The following is a 25,226-nucleotide window of genomic DNA, read 5'->3' on the forward strand; positions in this document are numbered from 1 at the left end:
ACAGATGCATAATGCAAACTGCCGCCTTCGCTGGAGACAATGTCTTCATCTTTTCTTTGGCAGGAGCTGTCTCGGCACCAGTTACTGTCCAGGAGACCTTGTCATTTTCTCTTTCTCTAATTCTCTCACTCTCTCTCTCAGAAAATAGTCTGCCAACATATTATCTGACTTCACATGAGGTTAATGGCAACTTTCCACAAAACACAAATAAACCTATCTATCCATCCATCCATCCATCCATCCATCCATCCATCCATCCACATTTGATATTGGAGGTTTGCCAAATTAAGCTTCTGTGGACAGTTTTGTCCTTAAAATACAGTTAAGCAAACCCAGACACACACACTCACACTGATGGTGCATGATAACTTACAACCAAATCGCAATCTTATTCACACTAAAAGATGATTGGTTCGGTATCCGTCAGACTCCCCTGAAACACCTGAGGTCAAACCTCATCTCATGACTGATTTATCAGACAGTCACCCTGTCTGCTGACCTCCGACCATGGATGTTTCACACAAGACAGGCATTACAGACTCACAGTCACACAATGCTCTTTGTGCCCGCTAGCATGCTGGCCTCCTGCAATATTTACCGTGTTGACTTTCATGTGTGTTCTTGAGGCAGCGCAAAGCAATCTGGCTCGCAAAGTTTCTGCCCTCACTCTGCCTTACCAAAACACAGGACACTGAGGTTTCTTTTCATGTAATCTGCCATTCACAGGTGTACATTGTATATAAATACATCATTACAATCTCATAATTTAATCATAAAAAGTAATAAAAATAAATAAAAAAAAGACCCCAAAACACCAGCATTTGATTAAATGAGTATTTGTATATGGACAAAACCTAATGCAACTGGATCAAAGCACATTAGTCTCTTTTCTGAGACTGAACCTGCTTAACCCATAAAGGCCCTAAACATACTGTATGCAAGTACGGCATGTCAACGCAAACGCTTGTGATGGATTTTTTAATAAATAAAATAGTAAACTGTCATAATTCTAACATCTAACCTTACTTCTCCTTTAGGACTAACACTCTACCACTTGAACAAAATGTACTCTGAAGTTTGTGTCGAAGCCAGTGGAAAATCCTGAGATGCCGGCTAGACAATATCAAAAATATAACAGTCTAGAATAGTCTCATGACATATTGAGTAATCAACTGAACTTCTAACCTTTTCCATTTTTTTTTTTTTTTACGATTTAAGATCTAAGTTGCTTCTACCTAGTAACAGAAGGGTTTGCATATGAAGAACCAATCAAATTGTAGGGAAATTATGTAATTTTTCATGTCATTTTTGCAATGCTCCTATTCTATAAAAACTGTTGTATTCTTTTTGCTGGTGGGATTCTCTCTGAAATTTGTCTGACATCCTCCAGCCGTGATTAAAGCATATTCGAAGGCATTGTCTGGAGACTGTCTAGTTAATGCTGCGCAGCAAGTTAGTAAGGGAAGCTTACTAGACACTTTGATAGTGTTATAGGAAAAGGGATGCGGCGTCGTCCGACTCGAAGCCAGTTGTCGACTGAAGACACAATGCTAGAGTATAAAGATTATTAAATGCCGACTGTAGACGCTTGGGTGTTGATTGGAAACGACCCAGGTAATTAGAAGAAAGTCAGGTGCGTAAGAAGAAATATCTACCACACACTTCAAAGTACACAAGCATGATTTGCATAGTGCTGCAAACAACAATTTATAATGAAACACAAGTATACTACATATAGTAAGCACTGGATAAATATCTTCTTCTATGGTCAGTTGTTTTTATTCAAGCTTAATTACTGTCAGGGAGAAGCAATATAACAAAATTGCTTAGCAAATTTAATTAGTAAAACTGTCATGTGTATAGTTAGCTACCTGAATAATAATACATTTGACTCAATAGCAGATATTCAAAAGTAACTTTAGCTCCCTTGTGTATTTATGTTTGATATCACTACACTAACGGAAAATCAATGAAATGATGAATTTTTGTCCCGATTATCTATAATTTTTCTCTTAATCTCAATTCCCGGGTCAGGATTTAATAAACCTTCCTTTTTTTTCTAGTAAAAGTATAAAACATCCAAGATCCAACCTTTATAACTACAATACTTCATCCTGAGAATAAAAATAAAATTAAAACTTTAATATTCTTACATTTAAAAATACACAAATTTATAACAATATAAGAAAAATCATATATTTTCAAATTATGTGGCATTTGTGTAAAAAAATTAATTACAGAGACATTTTTGATTATGATAGAAATGAGAGGTGACAGAAGAGCATGGTGACGGTCTGAAGATCAGAAATGTGATTCATTTTCAAGATTAATGGTCCCGTTCGTGATCCCATGTTTCAAACTTTAGTTAGTGTGTAATGTTGCTGTTAGAGCATAAATAATATCTGTAAAATTATAAAGCTCAAAGTTCAATGCCAAGCGAGATATTTTATTTAACAGAAGTCGCCTACATCGAACGGCTCGTTTGGACTACATCCCTCTACTTCCTTCTTTAATGACGTCACTAGAACAGTTTTTTGACTAACCTCCGCCCACAGGAATGCTCCCTCAACTCTACCGAAATTCGTTTATCCCCTTACCTGTCAGGGATCACTGGTGATCCTGGATTATTTTAGTTCAAAATATGTTTGAGCTTATATGTGACCCTGGACCACAAAACCAGTCTTATGTGTAATTTGTAAAAAATTTAGATTTATACATCATCTGAAAGCTGAATACATAATCTTTCCATTGATGTATGGTTTGTTAGGATAGGACAATATTTGGCCGAGATACAACTATTTGAAAATCTGGAATCTGAGGGTACAGAAAAATCGAAATATTGAGAAAATCGCCTTTAAAGTTGTCCATTTCTGTTGGCGATAGTGCTGCATCCATTCACAAAAATAAATGTTTTATATATTTAAGGTGGGAAATTTACAAAATATCTTTATGGAACATGATATTTACTTAATATCCTAATGATTTCTGGCATAAAAGTAAAATCTATAATTTTGACCCATACAATGTTTTGTTGGCTATTGCCACAAATATACCCGTGCAACATAAGACTGGTTTTGTGATCCAGGGTCACATATATCTCAATATTAATAACAGTCTGGTTAATTTTGAGTCTTGAACTATAAACTCTCATGGGTTGGCTTTCTAAATGTATGTGTGTTATGTTTCTATTCAGAATTACTTATGAGCAGTAACCTTTTTATTTTGGGCATTTCATGTATGCAGCACTTGCCAAAATTGGGGGTGATGAGGAAGGGGATAAGTACTTGAGCACTTTTTATAACTTACTTTGTTTACTCAGCTCTTACGGTGATTTTCTGAAGTAAAACTGATGCTTCATCTTTTGTGTGATGTACAATAAACTTTATTAAACTTATCAGTATATGTTTGATCATCATTCGGACCTGATCCGAAACAGCAGACTTGTAGGCTATTAATAAATAATGGATACATACAAGCAGATGACAAATACCTTATAATAACCGTAATTAAACTACTAAACTATACCTGTTCCATCTCTATACAGCACTCTGACTCTGTAGGAATTATTGTCCGACTCGAAATGAACACCGTTACTGAGAGTTTCTGATATTATCATCATTCCGTGAGATGAAATTGTCCTGAGAGACTGAGCGCGAGCTCATGAAGCTCCACCCCCTGTGTCGTGCAGCAGCAGCTTATTTGCATTTAAAGGGCACACACTAAAACAGCGCGTTTTTCTGAGCCCCAAAAAATGACAATTTAAACATGCTGTAAAAATGATCTGTTGGGTATTTTGAGCTGAAACTTCACATACACACTCTGGGGACATCAGAGACTTATTTTACATCTTGTGAAAAGGGGCATAATACGGGACCTTTAAAGGACCGTTCACACAAAGGACGACAACTATAACAATAACAATAAAGATATAGTTCTAAAAATCAGTGTACATATAAGTCCACACACCACAACGATAACAATAATGTAACAGAGGAATGATATTGATGGAATCACTTTCAGATTATTTTCCCCCAGCTGATGAACGATAAAAACACTGACATCCAATCAGAATCCATCCTGCTTGAGCATTTAGAGTGTCAGATTCCAAAACTGCAGTGTGCGCTTTAAACAAACAGAACGATATCGATATTGTGGACACTAATATACACTCACCTAAAGGATTATTAGGAACACCATACTAATACTGTGTTTGACCCCCTTTCGCCTTCAGAACTGCTTTAATTCTACGTGGCATTGATTCAACAAGGTGCTGAAAGCATTCTTTAGAAATGTTGGCCCATATTGATAGGATAGCATCTTGCAGTTGATGGAGATTTGTGGGATGTACATCCAGGGCACGAAGCTCTCGTTCCACCACATCCCAAAGATGCTCTATTGGGTTGAGATCTGGTGACTGTGGGGGCCATTTTAGTACAGTGAACTCTTGACATTGTCATGGTCAAGAAACCAATTTGAAATGATTCGAGCTTTGTGACATGGTGCATTATCCTGCTGGAAGTAGCCATCAGAGGATGGGTACATGGTGGTCATAAAGGGATGGACATGGTCAGAAACAATGCTCAGGTAGGCCGTGGCATTTAAACGATGCCCAATTGGCACTAAGGGGCCTAAAGTGTGCCAAGAAAACATCCCCCACACCATTACACCACCACCACCAGCCTGCACAATGGTAACAAGGCATGATGGATCCATGTTCTCATTCTGTTTACGCCAAATTCTGACTCTACCATCTGAATGTCTCAACAGAAATCGAGACTCATCAGACCAGGCAACATTTTTCCAGTCTTCAACTGTCCAATTTTGGTGAGCTTGTGCAAATTGTAGCCTCTTTTTCCTATTTGTAGTGGAGATGAGTGGTACCCGGTGGGGTCTTCTGCTGTTGTAGCCCATCCGCCTCAAGGTTGTGCGTGTTGTGGCTTCACAAATGCTTTGCTGCATACCTCGGTTGTAACGAGTGGTTATTTCAGTCAAAGTTGCTCTTCTATCAGCTTGAATCAGTCGGCCCATTCTCCTCTGACCTCTAGCATCAACAAGGCATTTTCGCCCACAGGACTGCCGCATACTGGATGTTTTTCCCTTTTCACACCATTCTTTGTAAACCCTAGAAATGGTTGTGCGTGAAAATCCCAGTAACTGAGCAGATTGTGAAATACTCAGACCGGCCCGTCTGGCACCAACAACCATGCCACGCTCAAAATTGCTTAAATCACCTTTCTTTCCCATTCTGACATTCAGTTTGGAGTTCAGGAGATTGTCTTGACCAGGACCACACCCCTAAATGCATTGAAGCAACTGCCATGTGATTGGTTGATTAGATAATTGCATTAATGAGAAATTGAACAGGTGTTCCTAATTATCCTTTAGGTGAGTGTAGATGTCATTATAGTTATCCTTTTAGTTATCGTTTTTGGTGTGAATGCTCCTTAAGTTTAAGTCTAGACCTAATTAAAAGTTTTCTCCAATTATTATCAGACACAGTGGCAGAAACCCACAAAGCATGATCGGATGTTTCATAAATTTTTCAGGATCTGATGGCATAGCTGAAACACATAACAAAAATTTCCATAATTTAAGAATCACCCAAGAACGCATGCTAATTATGTATAACAGGCCTGCATGTTTGCAGCGCACAGGCCAAGCCGCCGACCACAAACATACCACCCAAATCCCTCCGCCTGGAGCGAGGACAGCGTTAATCTGCTCGCTGACAGTTCCCAGGATTAATGAGCATCAACAGCTCTGAAACCAGATGATCAGCTGAGCCATAGTTTGTGTGTCTATTCTGCATGTGAGGGGGGATAAGTTGTGAGACACACTTAAAGGGGTGGTTGATTATGGTTTAACTTTTCTAACTTTAGTTAGTGTGTAATGTTGCTGTTTGAGCATAAACAACATCTGCAAAGTTATAACGCTCAAAGTTCAAAGCAAAGAGAGATATTTTCTTTCAAAGAAATTGCTTTTTAAGGACTACAACAAACGGCTGGTAGGAACTACATGACATTCCTCCCGGGTTAGTGACATCACCAACCCTAGAATTTACATAAACCCCGCCCCCGGAACACGATTTATAGATTATCATGACAGAATATGCTAATTAATGACTAGAAGATAGTTAATTAGATAGTTAATTAGTTAATAAATAGTTAATCTTGCCTCTCTTTGCCCTCTCTCATGTTTGCTGCTAATGTACAAAAATACTCATCGGACATTAATGTTTGCACTATATTATTAAATATACTGTAAATATTGTTACATTTCTATCCTTAAATTTATCTTGTTGATTATATTAAGTGCCTTTTTAATTATTTATTTGTATATTTATACTTTATATTTTATATTTTTATTACATTTATTATGTTATGTGTGCTGTTTTTGTTTTGTTTTTATGGCTGCTGACCTCTGTGAGTTACCAAACAAATTTCGTTGTATAACTACAATGACAAAAACGTTTCTCTCTCTCTCTTAACTCCACATCAGCAACATAAATTCATCAACTAACCATTCAGAAATGTCCTGTTGCTTCTACATGTTGTCACTTCTTCTTGAGTCTCTCCATCATCATCTGACTCTGGTTTGAACATAAAAGGCTAAACGTTTTTGAAATTTTCAGAGTTTGAAAACACGAGCTCTTGAAGCTCCACCCCCTGTGGCGGGAGCAGAATCTCATTTGCATTTAAAGGGACAGAGACACAAAAACGGTGCGTTTTTGCTCACCCTCAAAAAGTGACAACTTTAACATGCTATATAAAAATATCTGTGGGGTATTTTGAGCTAAAACTTCACATACACACTCTGGGGACATCAGAGACTTATTTTACATCTTGTAAAAAGGGCATTATACCACCCCTTTAATATTAGGTGCTTATTTAAGGACAGGGAGGCACAATAACAGCAGACCAAGAATCAGATAAATTTACTGTTACACAGCATAATGCCAATAAACACGCCACTTCCCTCACAGAACTGCCTGTATGGAACCAGCGTGAAGTGAAATAAACTGACAGCATCCAGGAAGTCAGCCTCCTGCCCTCGGTCCCTAAACATTAAGCATCTCAACATCGATCGAGAAACAACAGCCCAGCCATTTATTCTCATTAATTATGGATGCACGGCTTACCTTCAGTTACCATCTCTCTTCATGTCTGCGAAAAAGAATTTGATCAGAGTACGTGTTAATATGCTCAATACCTGTGCTGCAGATGCACAAGAGAAATATAGACAACATGTTTGTACAGACAAGGTGAACTCTTTTTAATGCTACTGTTCAAAAAACTGTTTAATATCAAGAACAAAAGTCAACATAAACTCCTGTGTTTGCATGCTAGTTGCATTCAGTGATCACAGCTTGCACTAAACAGGTTGTTTTCTAAAATAGCGCATGGATAAATCTTTCAGTATAAGAGTACACTGGAATAAATGTTGTAGGATTAACAATTTTCACTCAGAAATTGCAAGTAAAATTTACAAATAATTACAAAGAAATGGCGCAAAACACATTTATTTAAACGTGAAATTATAAAGTAGAAAGACTGAACTAGTATTTTCTTGTAAAACATACTCCAATAATGTTTGTTTTATTTACAACTTTGAAAAATACATGCATTAAAAAAAGCAAACAGGGTCCATTTTGATTTTGTGTTGAGCTTTGGCCCTGAACGAGCCGATCTATACAGTGAAATCCAGTGTTTAGAAACAAGCCTTATAATGTGACCTCTTAATTTGAAAGTGGTCTGAATATTCTGTTGGTGGTAGTAAGGTGAGAAGGACACTAAACTCTCAAACCGAGTTAGTGAGACTCCAGCCTGAATGCCTGGGCTTTTTATTATTCAGGAGAAGAGAGGAGAGTGAGATAAAGAAAGAGAAATTGCTTCTCTTTTATTCCCTATTGGGTGGTGCATTACAGTAATGGCTCTGTCTAAATAGCAATAGAGAGGCAGAATGGTGCTCCCATTATCAACACCATGACCAATTCCTCTCTCTCTCTCTCTCTCTCTCTCTCTCTCTCTCTCTCTCTCTCTCTCTCTCTCACACACACACACACAGAGGGGAGTAAGCGGGGGTGGTCGTGTGCGATCATTGTAAAGATCGCTCAATAAACGGCGAGTGAAACGCCTACATGAGCAGAGAAACTCTGAAAGTGATCATACAGCCGCAATCAGCACACGGTCTCACGTTTGAGACTCTGGCACGACTAATAAACTCATTCATCGCTCTGAGAAGTATGAATCAGAAAATGAGCTTTCTGATGACAATTTAATTGCCTTTCAAGGCAGCAGGAGTTATTTAAAAGAAACTGAACAATTGGGTCATGGTAGTCTGATTTCAGTAACTATACATTTGGGGAAAGTTTGCTATATGTGGATTTTAAGTACCTCTATTATGCTATTTTAAAGGTTCCTAATGTTGTTTCGGAGTCTCCTAAAACAGGTTTACATGCATCAAAGGTCAAAAAACACTTACATTTTCTCATAATATACATTGAACATCACCAAATTTTTCAATTATTCTCAAACAACTCGATGGATGAATCAGTCTCTCATAATCCCTCCTTTCCGAGAGCTACTCTGCTCTGATTGGCCAGATGGCCCAGTCTGTTGTGATTGGTCTACCGCTCACAGCGCATGTCAGAAACAAAACGCCCGTTACCATTACTGAACTTCAGCTCCATCCGGAGGCTTCCTAAAGCTCAGCGATTGGACACACAGTAAGGCGTATTTTTCCAATTGTTTTCAATGGGAGCGCCGCGTTTTTCAACCGCCAGGAGAGTAGCGAGGCGCCGAGCATCTATTTCACGCTGAAGCACTGAGCGCTCGGCGTTTTATACCGGTCGCCGAGAGTTGAAGAATGTTCAACTTTGGGTAAAACGCAGTGCTCATCAATGTCAATTTAGTCTGCTAAATGACTAAATGTAAATGTAAATGTAAATGTCACTTTTTTACCCAGCCGTCCAATCACAGTGGAGGAGGGGCGGGACAAATACCATACCGGGGTTCGACATTCAACATTCTGCTTGTACAACGTCAACAGATGACAACAACAAGCATAATAACGGAACAAAATTATTAAAAACAAGAGCCAGAGCAAATACTTTATATTTATATTGTATCAACATTTTTATAAACAACACAGAAACAAACTATCTGTGAAATTAGATACTAGTAACACATCCGCGGATATTCCGCATCATAGCAAGCAAAGAGTCTCAACTGAAAAAAACGTTGCGCTGCCAAAACACTCTTAGGGCCCTATTTTAACGATCTGAAACACAAGTATCAAGCGCAAAACGCAAGTAACTTTGTGGGCGGATCTCGGGCGCTGTTGCTATTATACTGGCGGGATAAATGACTCTTGCGCCCGACGCAAATCTAAAATGGGTTGGTCTGAAGTAGCTTCATTACTCATAGGTGTGGTTTGGGCGTAACGTGAAATAAACCAATCAGAGCGTCATCTCACATTCCCTTTAAGAGCAGGCGCGCTTGTTCCATGGCGGTTTGCTATTATAACGGCGGATTTGCCAGGCGCACGCCAGGAGCGGTTCACAGCCGAGGAGACCGACGTTCTTGTCAGGGCCGTAAAACACAGAGAAGTGACATTGGGGATGGAGAAACACCCAAATTAACTTCGGTTAAACAGGCGTATGATAATTTGGGTAAATGTGTAAGCTAGATTTATGCTTTTATAATAAATTGTCTATCTATCTATCTATCTATCTATCTATTGTAATAATGTATGATTTGCAAAAATGAAAACTGCTGCTTCTGTGTAGATGAGAGAATCAAAGTGTAGGCTATGTGCATTGTGCACATGCTACATTGATTATGGCCAAGCATGCACCCTTAAAATAGCATATGAATAACATGCACAACGCGCCACTGACTTCAAACTAGATTTTTTCGGTCAGTGGCGGAATTGTTTTCTAAACCTGCAAAATAGCATCAGGGAACGTTTGCGCCGGAACACGCCTCCTCTTTGCGCTGAACCGCCCCCGGGAGCGCAAGTGTATTTCTCAGTTAACCGACGTGCGTCTGTGGAGGGAAAAGTCCTCTGTGTAAAGGGTGCAAAATAGGAATGATACATGCGTCGCTGTACAAAGTCAATTGCGCTGGGTGCAAGATAGGGCCCTTAAGCTCCCACAGCTAGGTGTTTTCAGCAGAGCGCCTAGAGTTTTCAGCTTTGGTGGACACGCGGCCTGAAGACAGTACCGCATATTTCTAATTTATTGTGGTGCACATGCGGAAACTGTATCAATAAGCCGAGCATTAACGTGAATGACTGATGTAACATTAAAGTTCCTGTGTTGAACTCTGAGATTTGAGAAGCAGTCGTCAGTTAAATTACGTGTTTGAGGGCTGGTCAAGTTGTTTGTGGGCGGACAACGCACAACATATGCGGGCATTATGCTAATATATTTTCTAGTGATGTAGAACTGTCATGCAGTGAGATTCGAATGAAAAACGACTCGTTTAGGTGGTTTAGAGTCTCTTCTTTCATTTTGGAGACAATAACTTTATTTATCATGCATTTTCGACTTTACAACTTTGCAGAACGTTTACATTCACAAACAGCAATATTACACACCTCATGAAAGGGAATATTCGAAAAACCATAATGTGGGCACTATAAAGTTTGTCACACAAGTTCATATAATAGAGTACACATCACCGTCTCAAAGCAACCAAATCCCAAAGATCTTTTCTATTTCAATTTCTTTATTTTACAGAGACTAAATGAGTGATGACTAAATCAAAGCAGGTTCCCTCTTAGATGTGCGTCCACGTCCCATGAGAGCTTTTAACCACGCTTCACATGCTTTTTCACATGCGAATTTGGGATAAAACATCTTTGTGTGCACCAAAAGATAGAGAAAACCTTTCTCACTGAAAATCACAGAAACTAGGTTTGTACATTTTCAGTGCTCTTTTAATCACATATAAATGGAGGCTTGCCACAGCAATCGTTGAGACCACGATGCTATAGTGTTTGCTGGTAGGGGTACAATGATACATCGATATTAGTGGTCGACCGATATAGATCTTTTTGATGGCCAATGGCGTTATCTTAGAGAGCAGGGTAACTAGTAACCAGCTGATATATTACTAAACTTTAGATGATAACTTATTGATTCTGTAATCATATTACAGTATTTTTCACAAATAAATAAATTGTTAAAAAATAGGAAAAAAAGTAAACACTGTAACCAATAGGGGACTCAGTAATCTGGTAAGTTTGCACACTAGGAATCATATTTTTTCAAATAATAATGTATTACAGAACTGTTAAACAGAGACCATAATTAAAGAAGATGGAGAATGGGAGCGTTGTGTGCTCAGGCTTCCCGCTTTTCAATACACAGAACCTTATCAGCCAATCAATCGATATTAATTATATATTTCTTTTTTTACTGTGCATTATCTTATATTAGATTCTCTATAAGATCCACTAAAAGACTTGTTCGACTGTTATAAGATGTCAAATTATCACTGAATTTAATTTTAACCTCATTTTGTTGTGCATGTCCTAATGGGAATACTAGATTAGCACATTTTAGAGCGCACAGAAGACAGATTTTCTTGACTGTTGTCAATTGGGTAACGGGATTTGCAAATTGCAGAGAGTTCAATTAAATGCTCATGTTATACTTTGGTTGCATTTGTGAGTTAATAAAAATGTAACTGGTGTTGTAAAATAGGCAAATAATATTGCTGTATTGAAATTATTGATTACATGCCCGTGAGTCAAATCAGTATCAAAAAGTGGAATGTTTTAAGTTATTGTCAAATATTGTATCTCTGGCCAAGAGAACCGATGTCAGATTGTATTGTGACCAGCGGCGGTTTCTTCATTAGGGCGATCGGGCGACGCACCACCAAAGTGTGAAAGGGACTTTTTCAATCACAATCTCATTCAACCACAGAGTTACGCTATAGCAGTCACTCACTGTTGTTCTGCCTCTGTATATAGTCCAATCAGCGCCAAGTCACGTTCTGTGGAGTACCGCCTCTTTTTGGGCGATTTCACTATGGCCGAAAATCGCCCAGAGTGTTCCCATAGACTTACATTCAAAGATTTTTTTTTCCGAACTGCAGGCACTGCAATGCATTCTCTATGGGTTCCGGGAGGGCTCTCACTAACGTGCTTTCGTCATCATACGTAAACTCCACACCGGTGGAAACAAATATAGCCTACCTCTAATAATATTTAGCCATAAGCTGAAGTGACATCCAATAATTTCCTCAGTGCATAACTTACATTTCACGGACATATTCTCCATCTGTAAATGTTAGAAAGTCAATATTTCCAGTTTGCCGTCATGAGTGGGCGAGCTTTCTGCAAGCTAAACTTCCGTGAACGAGCGCCGCCGCGTGCATGCGCGCCGAACAGACGGAGCGCAATAGAATAGGAGAGCAATTATTCTGACTAAAATATACATTAGCACTAAATTATAAATATATTTAGCTAAAATATTTGTTGTTGAATATTTGTTGTTGTTGGTGAACATAAATGTGCTAGAGAATTTCAAACCTACATGTGTATTTTTATGATATTAGCTTTTTTTTTTTTTTTTTTTTTGTAAATTTAACTACTTCTTTAAAAAGCATTATTTTGTTTTTAGATTGTAATGTTGCAATGTTAGAATGTAATGTGATTTGACCCCTTTTTTGGATAGACTGCAGATAGACAGCAAGGTTACACTATGTTTGTTTTTATAACCTTCAATATGAACTTTGTTTGTAGGACAATATTGATCAGGATATTAAATAGGCTATATTAAAAAAAATAAAAATAAATACAGTTGCAGATTTTTTTGGCAATTGGCTATTTCCCAACCCTACCGGCTGAAGTTTTAGCTAAACTTTAGGCTAATGATAGCTACATTATTATCACTGTTAAATTGTTATTTAACAATTAGCCTACATTCAGTCCTGGATTAATAATTCAGTTTGTTGCGCCCCCCCAAATTTTTTTAGCACCAGCCGCCACTGATTGTGACAAACCATCATATATATCCCCAGTTGCAACAGTATTTTGGATGGTTGCTAGGTGATGATTATTAAAAATCACAGCAAAAAAAATTTGATTATTAGATGAAATGACAAGAGTCACAAACACAAAAAAATTAAATGCTTTAAAATGAATACTTGTTTTAAAGGCACTGTAACCATACACTTGCTTCCAAAAACTGCAATGCTGTATGTGGAGAAGTCTATGTCTGGCCATTGAATGTGATTTAGGTTACAGTGCTGTAAACACTGCTGGTAGCAGTATACAGGCATTGGGGATAAAATGTCATGATGGAATAGAGACCGATAAGCCCACACACACACACACACACACACACACACACACACACACACACACACACACACACACACACACACACACACACACACACACACACACACACACACACACAGTCAATCACTGCAGCAGTGTCATTGTCATTCAACACCCTGCTCTTGTCCTACAGGACTTTTCTCTCATTTGGGCTCAGATAACCAGGGTTTAATGGCATCTAGGCAGACCGCCAGATAGTCAAATGCTGTGTGAGTGGAGACAAATGACAAAAGTTTCAAACAAAAGTCACTGCTTTTGGATTGAAAAGCTCTCATTAACGATGCGGCAACACAGGATCAGTCATGCATCGAGAGGAATCACTCACACAAACACAAAGACACGGGCGTAAAGGTTTCACCAGCAGCAGAGGGGCACACATTTTTAAAATGGCTGTTGAAAGGAAGATACACTCCCATAATGCTGCACTATTCAGTTTTCTCTTTAATATTAACAATGTGGAGAGCAAAAATCTCATAAAATGGACCTAAAATGTTCATGAAACAGACTCCCTGGTAACAGATCATTTATATTTTTTGTAACATTTGTAATTGCATACTACCATACTACTCCTAGTAGACCTGAAGTATGTAATTTCTAGAGGATATTGTGCACAATATGCAAATATGCATGCACATGTTGACCGAAAGTATGGAACCAAAGTGCAAGAATTGAGCTTCAAAAGTTACGTTTTACACAAAATTGGAATACAAATGGCAAAAAAAAAAAATATATATATATATATATATATATTTCTGAGATGACCGAAATGCCATTCAGTGAATTAAACATGCAACACGTGACCTCACAGCATTCTGCAACAGTCTCACATACTATTTTAAAATGTACACATCACTGTACAGTGCTCTCTCAAACTCAAATGGACACTTAAGTTACTTAAAAATGAAATTCACAGCATTAGATCTGTATCTGCAGTAAATGTCCTTTTTGCTCGGTGTCATTTAATTATCTGGTGTTTTGGTGAATTTCACTGGATGTATGAAGTCAAGTTCACACAGGCTCATATCCTGGAAACAGTCTCTGCGTTTACAGTGTCTCTTTGGTTACCTTCATTTTCAGATTTATTTAGTGCTGGTAATGTACACAAGATGATCAGTGTGCATTCATGCACCACAAGATCTGGACAGAAAGGAAAAATCCAAATGAGCTTGTGGAAAATTCTCGGCAACTCCTCATGGTCTGTCATTTTTTTTGTTGGTATAATATAACAAATATAGTTATCAGCTCTTATAAATCCTTTTTTAATGCACCTACATACTCGGCCAATCTCTTCCATGTGAATGTGCGTGTGTCTGTCAGAACTGTGTGTTCCTGAGTCAGTGTGTGTGCGCTCAGTGAACAGGTAGAGAGGATGCGGTCACTGTGATTTTGCCTAGAAAGATATGTTCCTAGATCAACATATTTTATTGATCCTGGAACAACATTCCTGTCTGAAATCCTGTCCTAATATAACTCATCCCTACCCCTAAACCTAACCCTACCTATAACTCATCCCTGAAACCAGAGGGAAATGGTAGGTGAATAACACTGATGTTATCCTTAAAATCTGATCGGATGATTTGAATGTTGTTCCATGATCAACAAAGATGAAATCATGTTTTTCCAGAGGATGTAGTGTGTGTGTGTGTTTGTGTTTTTTCTATACCGGTGGGGACTTAAACCTGAATGTACACAGACTCATGGGGACTCTTGTCACTGTGGGGGCCCAAATTGAGGTACATGCAGAATGATGCAGATCATGCAGAATGAGTTTTTTGGAAAATGTGGAAAAATTAAAGTTTTGTGCGTTGGGTAGGTTTAGGGGTCGGGTTAGTGTGTGTGTGTGTGTGTGTGTGTGTGATGGGTAGGTTTAGGGATCTGGTTATTGTAAGGGGAGAGAATATACAGTTTGGACAGTATAAAAACCATTACGTCTATGGTGTGTGTGTGTGTGTGTGTGTGTGTGTGTGTGTGTGTGTGTGTGTGTGTGTGTGTGTGAGTGAGAGAGAGAGAGAGAGAGAGAGAGAGAGAGAGAGAGAGAGAGAGAGAGAGAGAGAGAGGCTTAGATTGAGAACGATCAGGAGTCATGGCAGAGGGCATATACACACACACTGTATGCTGTATTCATCTCACCTGTTCTCTAGTAGGGCTGTACCAAAACAGCAGTCTGTTAAAGGAACACGCCGACTTTTTGGGACTTTAGCTTATTCACCGTATCCCCCAGAGTTAGATAAGTCCATACATACTCTTCTCATCTCCGTGCATGCTGTAACTCTGTCTGACGCACCCACCGCTAGCCTAGCTTAGCACAAAGACTGGAGGTAAACGGCTCCAGCTAGCACACTGCTCCCAATAAGTGACAAAATAACACCAACATTTTCCTATTTACATGTTGTGATTTGTATAGTCACAGCGTGTACGAATAACAAGGTCACATGAGACACAGCCATCTTCTAACCGTATACATACTGGGAACTATATTCTCAGATTTACTCCAACTCTGAGCGAACTCTCTGCTCCTCACCACGGGGCTTCTCAGGTGCTGCGAGCAAATCACTCCGCCCAAGTAGCAGTGCTTCGCCTTCTGAGAATATAGTTCCCAGTATGTATACCTCCAGTCTTTGTGCTAAGCTAGGCTAGCGGAGGGTGCGTCAGACAGAGTTACGGCACGCATGGAGATGAGAAGGGTATGTATGGACTTATCTAACTCTGGGGGATACGGTGAATAAGCTAAAGTCCCAAAAAGTCGGCGTGTTCCTTTAATATACATTTTTTTTTACACCATTTTGAAAACTATATTAATATAAATAATAATATTAAAGTTAAATATTTATATAAATTGTATTAACTATAAAGTCTTTAGATTTTTGTTGTTGTAAATATTTACAAAATTAATTACTAATAAATAATACTATTTAAAAAATTTAAGTATTAAGAAGCTTTTTTCAAATATAAATATAAAAATATTTTTTTATAAATACTTCAAGTTAAATATAAATATCTAAAAGTATTAAAAAGTTAAATAGGAATATAATATATAATAATATAACAAAATTAAAGTTAGACTAGACTAGTTAGAGTATCATATATAATAATATTTTAAATAGATGTCATTATTATCAGAAAGCAAAACTTTTTTCCCTTTCTGGACTATAATTTTCACACAGAATGAACACCAACATTTTTTGTCATCACTGGCTTATATTTAGTATGCGGTGATGCTTCACTATTAGAGTCTGTACTGTATACTACTGATACTGCAGAAATTGTAAAAAAAATATATTTTATAATTGACTTGGTTTGAACATACAAGCACTTTTGACATCTCTATCAGCCAGTATGTTGTAAATGAGCACAAAGGTAAACAGGGATAATTACAGTTATTTAATTTACAGCAATGCATGAACACCATTCAATAAAATTACACCTTTATCCGATGACGATCATCATTTGCTGTGTCACTCACACCATAGGGCAATAATTGTTGTGGTGTATTAATGCACATTGATCATCTTGTGTACTTTATAGGACTCCCTTAACTCTAGGAGATCTTTAGCTCGCTCTCTCTCTCTCTCTCTCTCTCTCTCTCTCTCTCTCTCTCTCTCTAAAAAGGCTTGCTGTGGCCCACAGTTGTGCTTTTGGCCTCCAGGACGTGCAGCGTTTCTGCTGATGGATTTTAAGACGGACTCAGTCAATGTCTCCAGCTGTGTTTGTGTAGATGTTCTCATCCTTCTATTGACAGAAACACTCTCATCCATTAAGACAGCAAAGCTGAGCTCCACAAGTGCCGTAACAGATACAGTCTGTCTGTTCAGTCTACAGTCACTTTATCTGCCTGATTATAACATACAATAAACTCCCATTCAACACAGTCAAGCTCCTCGGATTACTTTCTATTCTAGAGTATATTCTGCACTCTTAAAGGCTCTGAAATCACAAATGTAAGCAGTTCAATGACTAAGAAGGATGGCCAAAAATGATGAAAAAAATGTAATCTTTCTAAACATCTAGTTTAAGATGCAGGTTTCAAGTTCTTAGAAATGCTATATTTGCATTCATGTTGATTTTTTTTTTTTTTTACTTTTTTCATCACAAAACCATTTTTCATCATTTTATTCAATGACTTGACACATGGTGTATCCATAAACTATTTTATGAACTTCTTGGGAAAAGGTCAATTCATTCAAGTCACTGCCTATAATTCACTACATATAATGAAATTTACAATAAATATTTTATTTCAGATTTGATTTCTAATCATTTTTTTAATGAAATGACATGTGGTTTAGCTCCCTAAAACTTATAAATTAATAATTCATCACATACAGTATGTACCGTTTACCCTGAAAAAATATATTTGTTATAAACATAAAAGCAAATGTAATGACTTTTTACTTGATGTTACCACATGAGTCATTCAATTAAAACTATTCTTGAAAATGTTTATCATGTTTTCAAAACTTTATAAATCCAACAAAACTACATTTAAAAGAACTGAGCACATGTTTATACCACTCTCATAAAATGAGCATCACATTACTGACCAAAAGCAAAGTGCCTGAATTTTTCTTTAGCTTCATTCTCACCCTCGTATCACAATATTTGACTTCATTTGTGTCACTCAAATTAATATGCGTGTGAGAGGGAGAGATGGAGTCTACTGATGGGAGGACCATCACAATTTATCCAGAAAATCCATTCACATCTGCGTCAATTAAAGCGAACACCAATACACGAAAGACAGTTAAAAATGTGTTGTTGTCTAAGCCCTAAGCTGTCTTTAGACACACACACAGCCTGGAATCTAAACAGAATTAGTGGAATCTTGTTACACAGACCTTTTTAACCCCTCTAGCACTGGAGCGCCACTAATGCGTTCATTCAGACAAAGCACTTCTTAATTGAATCTGAACTGATTTGAATAATCAATCTTGTTTGAACCTGCGCTGCTAAAGCGGATCTTCGTCCGGTTCAGCTTGTGTCGTGACTCCCATGAGTCTCTCAGCTCGGGTCAGGCCCGACTCAGGTGCGGGGTCTCCTAATTACTTATCTGACGGATGCTTTTATCCAAAGTGACTTATTGTTCACTTATTTTAAGTTCAATCCCTCTGGAGTAACCTGAGGTTAAGTGTCTGCTCAATGGCTCATGAATCATCCCTTGCAGGATTTGAACCAATAAAGATGCAAGCGAGCACTTCTTTGTTTGCATACAGCAAAAAGCGTAGTGTGCTTGACATCATGGAAGAAGAATCTGCTGGCAAACTATTTAGCCTTTTTTATCAGTTAGTTACATTAATGAAAAGCTGTGCCCATGCATCACATTTTTTAAGGGATAGACAAAGGGGTCAGGATAAACAGAAAGAAATGGTGAGAGGGAATTTCCATTGCAAGGACTTTACCTCAGCAAACACCGGCGTTAAAGGGATGGTTCGGAGTAAAATCAACCTAGGGTCCTTTGCACCATGACATCGAGCCAAACTAACCCGCACGTCGACGTCACTTCAGTGATTTGGGAAAAGCCCGTAAAAGTCCTGGCAGAAAGCGATGCATAAGGATGTAGTGTAACGACGCCCAGTTCCAGGAATGCACTAATATTTTGTTGGTAGTACCAGTTTATAACAATTATTAGTTAACACTAAGTTGTCAACACTTCGGAAAAAATAATAATTCGTCGTTAAACTTCATCCTTATGCATCGCTTTCTGCCAGGACTTTTACGTGCTTTTCTCAAATCACTGAAGTGACGTCGGTGTCCGCGTTAGCGGTAGCATGAGCCGTCAGGCAAGTGTTATTTAAATAAACTCCTGATGTACTTACAAACTTTCCAATGCCTCGTTTTATGAGTACAGAACCTATTTGTACTACTGTAGAAGTTTGGTACCATTCCGGGCATTATTAGTGGGGTAATTTACGAGATACAAATTTGGAGTCATTAGCGCCTGCACTAAGCCATCCGGCTGATATCTCTAAATAAGCTCTAACTTTAATAATGTTTGACCAAGGGAAAAAGGCTTCTGGGGGGTGTTTGGCTTGATGTCATGGTGCAAAGGACCCTAGGTTGATTTTACTCCGAACCATCCCTTTAATGCCATATCAGGGAAGGGACACACCAAACCGAACCCAAAGAACTAGCGCTGATGAAAGCCGACTGTGTTGTTGCCTCACGTCGGGGAAAAAAAGCTTCACTTGAACACACAGAGAACTACAGCTGACTTTCAAATGCGTGTGAATGAGACAACTGTCTATTTCTGGAAATATATTCATCTATATTCGTCATTCAAAAAGGGAAACCGAAGCTGCCGGCTGCAGATACACAAACCGTAAACAAAGCATTTTTGAATATCAATCCTGCAGATAACTTTCTTCATTCCACTCCGCTCATGTTAATATTGAAATATTCGCCCAGAAACACTCAGGTAAGATGACGTAAAATTAGAACAGCCTTCTATCTGTGCCGTTTTGACTTCTTTGCTCGCTGTTTTGCTATTATTATATTCTTGCTATACTCATTCACTAAGCTAAACAGCCCATCAGAGTTCTACATGCTGAATCGACCCCCAAAAAAACCTGATGGCGTCCGACTAGAGCCAACGGTGCAGAACACATCGGAAAAACTAAGTCGGTCGACGCTAAAAAAACGTCCCGAAGGCTTGGTGTGTCCCGGGCTTTAGAAATAGCACAACAGCAGCTCTGCAACACAGCGTCCATCAGAAGACGAGAAGCTCTATAAGTCCCACCGCTGCTGCTGAAACCACATGCTAAAGTTGCACCATATTTGATCTCATAAATAAAACATGGTGGTTTTATACTCTGCGCGTATAGTCCTCAAGACTACGTCCTACGCAAGCCTGTGAGGAGACTCCAGAGGAAAAGTGTGAGGGGGGGAAAACAAAAGTCTGTTGAGCAGATCATAATGGTGCTGATGGAGGGACTTCACACTGAGAGGAGAGAGAGAGAGACTGTGAGAGCCAGAGAGATTAGAAGAGTGAGAAAACTGGAGCGTTCAGCTGAAAAACATGCTAAAGGCTTTTCTCACCCCTGCATGAGTGCACAGGCCTCCATCAGCGTGAAGAGCAGAGGGCAAATTCAGGAGCATTTGCCATATTCCCAATCTACAAGCCTTTCAACATTGCTCATTTAACATCTTCACTGCATCCATAAAGGCCTTCCTTGAGTCACGAATACTGGTGGGGGATATAATGAATTTTACAGTGCATAAAATCTAAAAATTATACCGAGCATTACAATGATTTGAACTCTAACACGTACCGGTGTTCGGCTTCTTGTGCCATGACTCGGTTAAGACAAAAACATTTTAATAGCTTATCTGATTTAAAATGTTAAAAAGTCACAAAAATGCCAACAGTGTTTTGATGTTTGGTTCTGAAAATCTGTTTAAATTAATTGATTTAAAACTCAGTTCAACAATTTGCTTGAATAATCACTCAAAAATGTTCACAGAAGTCCCTTCATGGCATTTTTTCATATATACACATTTTAATAAAACATGTGGGTAATTATCGCTGTTTATACTATAAGGTATAATGATTTATTGTTGTATTAGTGAATATAAAAATGACACCATCATTAATCCTCGCATTTGTTTAGTTAAAACCACTGTGGATTGCTGTATTATTTTGATATATAATAATGACTATATTTAACAGTTTTTATGTACTTGGCCACAATGGCTGTTTATTCACAATATCTATTCCAGAACAATCTGAATAAAAGACCATAGCCAACAGCTGACTAAACCTAGCTGGAAAACAGAAAGTATGTTTATCATTAGCATAATCACAGTATACTTCGTTTCACAGTATATTTAACTCGGTTAGCCTTCCAGAAGAATGGAAGACGTAAATATTTTTCTCAAGGTGCACGACTATAATTCCATTTAAGGTGAGTCCTAGTTTGGGAATGGTAGCGGTAAGTAAATGATTAATGCTTCTGGTATTACTGCCACCATAAAGATCAGCGCCGATAATAAGTGACCAGACTATGGTGTTCTTATTGTTTTTATGGGCCTCAGGGTTCAGGGACTACATGACGTAAGGCCAGTGACTCTCATACTGCAGCACACACATCTGATCTTAGGCTGGAGTAAACACAGCTATTTGATTTTGCAAAAAAATGCTTTGCTGAAATCTTTCTCCAGGGACTCTAACACTTCAGGACCCAAATCTTTCAATAATGACAGCAACAGCTTCAACAAAAATGCTCTCGTATTTTTGGACTTGTTAACTTGCACTTTAAAAAAGCTGAATGAATGTGACGCGTTCATTGTATCCCTCGAGACAAAGAAGATCGAAGTGAATTTGAAAGATCCTCCCTCGTACGTTTTTGCACAAACAACACGACGGTGATGGCATTCACGCTATTCCTCAAATCCCTGTGATTTCTTCACCTCATTCATGCCAGGCTTTGCTAAATCCAACAAACAAAAATTCCCTAAATGTGTTTGAAAGAAAATAAGACTTGACAAGCGCCCCCCCCCCCCCGCAGAGACTGTGATGTAAAATAACAGGCACTTTAAGAATAAAGGTTGTGTTTGATTTGTAAACAGCATGATATTCCCACTCCTACACACTTCAATTTTAAGATCACATATGTAGAGACACATACTGTAGATATACGGTAACAGTCTTGAAGGGATGGAAAAGAGATGTGTGTATTTTGAAGTGGGATACTCACTGTCCGCATGGACTGGCACCAGCAGGCTGAGCAGCAGCATGAGGGATGTGGCAAAGGCCTGTTGGGTGTGTGGCACCATGATTTCAGGATGGCGCTCACCGCAGGGGTTCCCTAAACTCCTGCTGGATGACTATACGCTCACGCTACCATTTAGTGAGACCTGACGGGGAAGACAAAGGAGAGTGACATCAGAGAGCTGCAAACATTTGAAGCAATTCAAATCCTCAAACATGACATCACTCATTCCAAGACATTACCTCATTATTAGCATTCCAAGAGCATTACATCACATTCACTTGATTCAGTATGATCAGATTAAAGCAATGGGAGAATGACATCAGTAGGCATCACGGTAATGTTTCAAACATGAAATCATTATTAGCACTCCAAGAGGAAGGTATTTCATACAAGGTCAGTCTCCTAAAATTAGATTTTTTTTTTTTTTTTTTTTTTGTGAGGGACAGAGCCAAAGATTTAAGTAATTAATTACTGAAATTTTTATGTAGACAAAACTTCAGAATTCAGAGATGCTGATTCAGTAACTGCTCTGATGGATTCAGTTTCATCCGACTGATTCTTCAGAGTGATTCATGTTTGTTTGTTTGGTTACACTTTATTTTAAGGTGACGTAGTTACATTGTACTTACTTAGATACATACTGAGCAATATTAATTAACTTACAATGGAGTTAGGGTTTGGTTTAGGGTTAGTTACTTGTACTTATGCATAATTTACTGTTATTACTACAGTAAGTACATGTAGTAACGTGTAACTACATCACCTTAAAATTAAGTGTTACTGCTTGTTTTTGTATGTTTTGTGAACTATTCATGAGAGTGATTTGCTCTGGAATCTACACTGGTTGTGCTGCATATTCCAGAATTAGTAAACAGAACCGGTTCATGAATTAGTTCAAACTAGTCATTTTTTCATGATTCACATGATTACACTGGTCAATTGTTGTTGTTTTTTCAATTGAACTCAATAAAAATACATTTACTGTCATTTTTCGCCACAGGCTGCAAATTCACAACACGACTTATTCTGCTAAAATATAAAACAAAATAAAATAAATATTAGATGAAAAACTTAAACATAAAAAAACGTAAACAAAAACTAGATATGTTGTCTTGTCAACTAACTGAAAGTACTGAAGTACTAAAATTACTCTGACACTGAAAGCTACATAGATTTTTTTTTAAACTAATAAAAATTACAAATCACAAAATGACTAAAATTTAAGCAAAAAAAAAAAAAAAAAAAGCTTATTCAGTAATAAATTCTATGATGCAACAAGTACGTAAATAATACTAAAATAGCACTGGTGGTGCAGTGTTTTACTGCACAACATTCAATACAGACTGTGAACACATTCACAACTCAAGTAAAATATGATTTATTTCGCTATGGCCATTAGGATACAGCAGTGACAGCACAGATTGAGCCATTTTCATTTTGGCCAGAGCTATTCCTTTAACACAGTGACATCATGCACACAAAGAATGATGTCACTGTGTTAATTTAATAAAGTGGTTTGAAACAGAAGTAAATGAGCTGGAGCCGCAACGAGTCCCGGGAGAGCGTTTCAGCGACCACAGGCACCTCTGGCCTTTGGAGGACACATGCGTTGTGCCAGGTTCACACTGTGAGTGTGTGTCTAGGGGGTTTGTGTGTGTGTTAATAACCTGTGTGGTGAGGGCTCTCATGTGTCTTTCCAATGAAGCCACCCCATGCACACCCTCACTCACTCATGATTAAGATGATGCATTCATTTATTAACCAGAAGCGCTCATCATGTAATTGGCCGGACCCGAGCTAATTAATCATGTCACACAAAGCAGACATCTGCTATGCAACACTCCCACTCTTCCACAGAGAAAACAATCATGGAAACACCAGAGAGAGACGCCCATAGACCAGCACTAATTACTCCGCCACCACAGCAGGAAAAGTGTGGAGCCGCTGGCGCTCGGCAAACTGCTTCCACCCTCAAACAGCGTTTGATCGAGAGCTGAAGGTGCGCTTCCACATTCCTGCAGGCTGAGCAGACGGAAACGTCTCTCCGTCTCCGAGCGTGCTATTTCTCCCTCTTATTATGGAAATCATGAGTCTGGAACAGAACCGCTGAGCTGACAGACTCACCGAAACTGCATTAAACTGCGAGCATTTAGGGACATGCACACAGCAAACACACACACACACACACACACACACACACAGCAAACACACACACACACACACACACACACACAAAGTCTCTCTGCTTCAGCACACACTGTAATTACAGCACTGCTCCCCGTTCTGCACCCCACCGTCTCTGCCTTTCCAAAGAAAACACAGACTGTGTCTATGAGTGGATGCTACAATTGCGCCAGCCAAGTGTCTCCGACGTGCCCAACCTGCAGGCTCTCCCGAACATTCCTGCAGGAAGAGCTCGCTGGGAAAACAAAGCGCGGACTGAACGCAGCGTGCATTTCTAAAGACCCCAGTCTCTTCTGCTGAAAGACAAATGATGCAAGCAGCCAGCTAGACTCTCCATGATGACAAGCATGTTTAAATGAAGGGTCAAAGGTCAGTTCATTTCTCTCAGGAATCAATCCTCATGTGGACAGGACGTGACTGCACAGGAACTGAAGAGTTCAAAAGCATTGCAGCTTCAGGATGGAGAGACGTCCTCGCTCTGGTCTAAATTCACAAGTTGAATGTGATTGGAGTAAAGAATGTGATATATTCAAAATAGTAAAAAGTTCTTCACACTTTTTTCACTAAATGAAAGATTGGTAACACTTTAGTTTAGGGTCCAATTCTCACAATTTAGTTCCAATTAACTAGCTTATTAGCATGCATATTATTAGCATATCTGCTGCTATATTCTACATCTCTTAATCCATACCCAATACCTTAACTTAACAACTACCTTACTAACTATTAGTACGCAGTAACTAGCAGTTTATATGAGGCAAAAATCATAGTTAGTTAATAGTGAAAAACTTTCTCTTTTTCATTTAGTTTAACTTGATGAACTAAAATAACAAACTAAAATTTTTTATAAAATTTATAAAAACTATATAGAAATAAAAAAAAACTAATAAAAATGGCAAAAAACTATAAATTTCCAAACACTAATTTAGTTACTAAATTTAAAATATAAATGGAAAATATGAAAATAAAACCTTATTG

The 25,226-nt window shown here is 38.4% G+C and overlaps 1 protein-coding gene across 1 annotated transcript in view; it reads right to left on the reverse strand.

Moving 5' to 3' along the window:
- ptprfa (protein tyrosine phosphatase receptor type Fa) overlaps positions 1 to 25,226 on the reverse strand; it is a 195,549-nt gene that overhangs the window by 139,710 nt on the left and 30,613 nt on the right. The window contains 1 exon segment of the mRNA XM_082136098.1: positions 22,047 to 22,206. Coding sequence (XP_081992224.1) covers positions 22,047 to 22,125 — 79 coding nt within the window. The 5' untranslated portion in view covers positions 22,126 to 22,206.

This window comes from Leuciscus leuciscus (genome assembly GCF_965113295.1).
Source record: "Leuciscus leuciscus genome assembly, chromosome: 14".
NCBI classification, from domain to species: domain Eukaryota; kingdom Metazoa; phylum Chordata; class Actinopteri; order Cypriniformes; family Leuciscidae; genus Leuciscus; species Leuciscus leuciscus.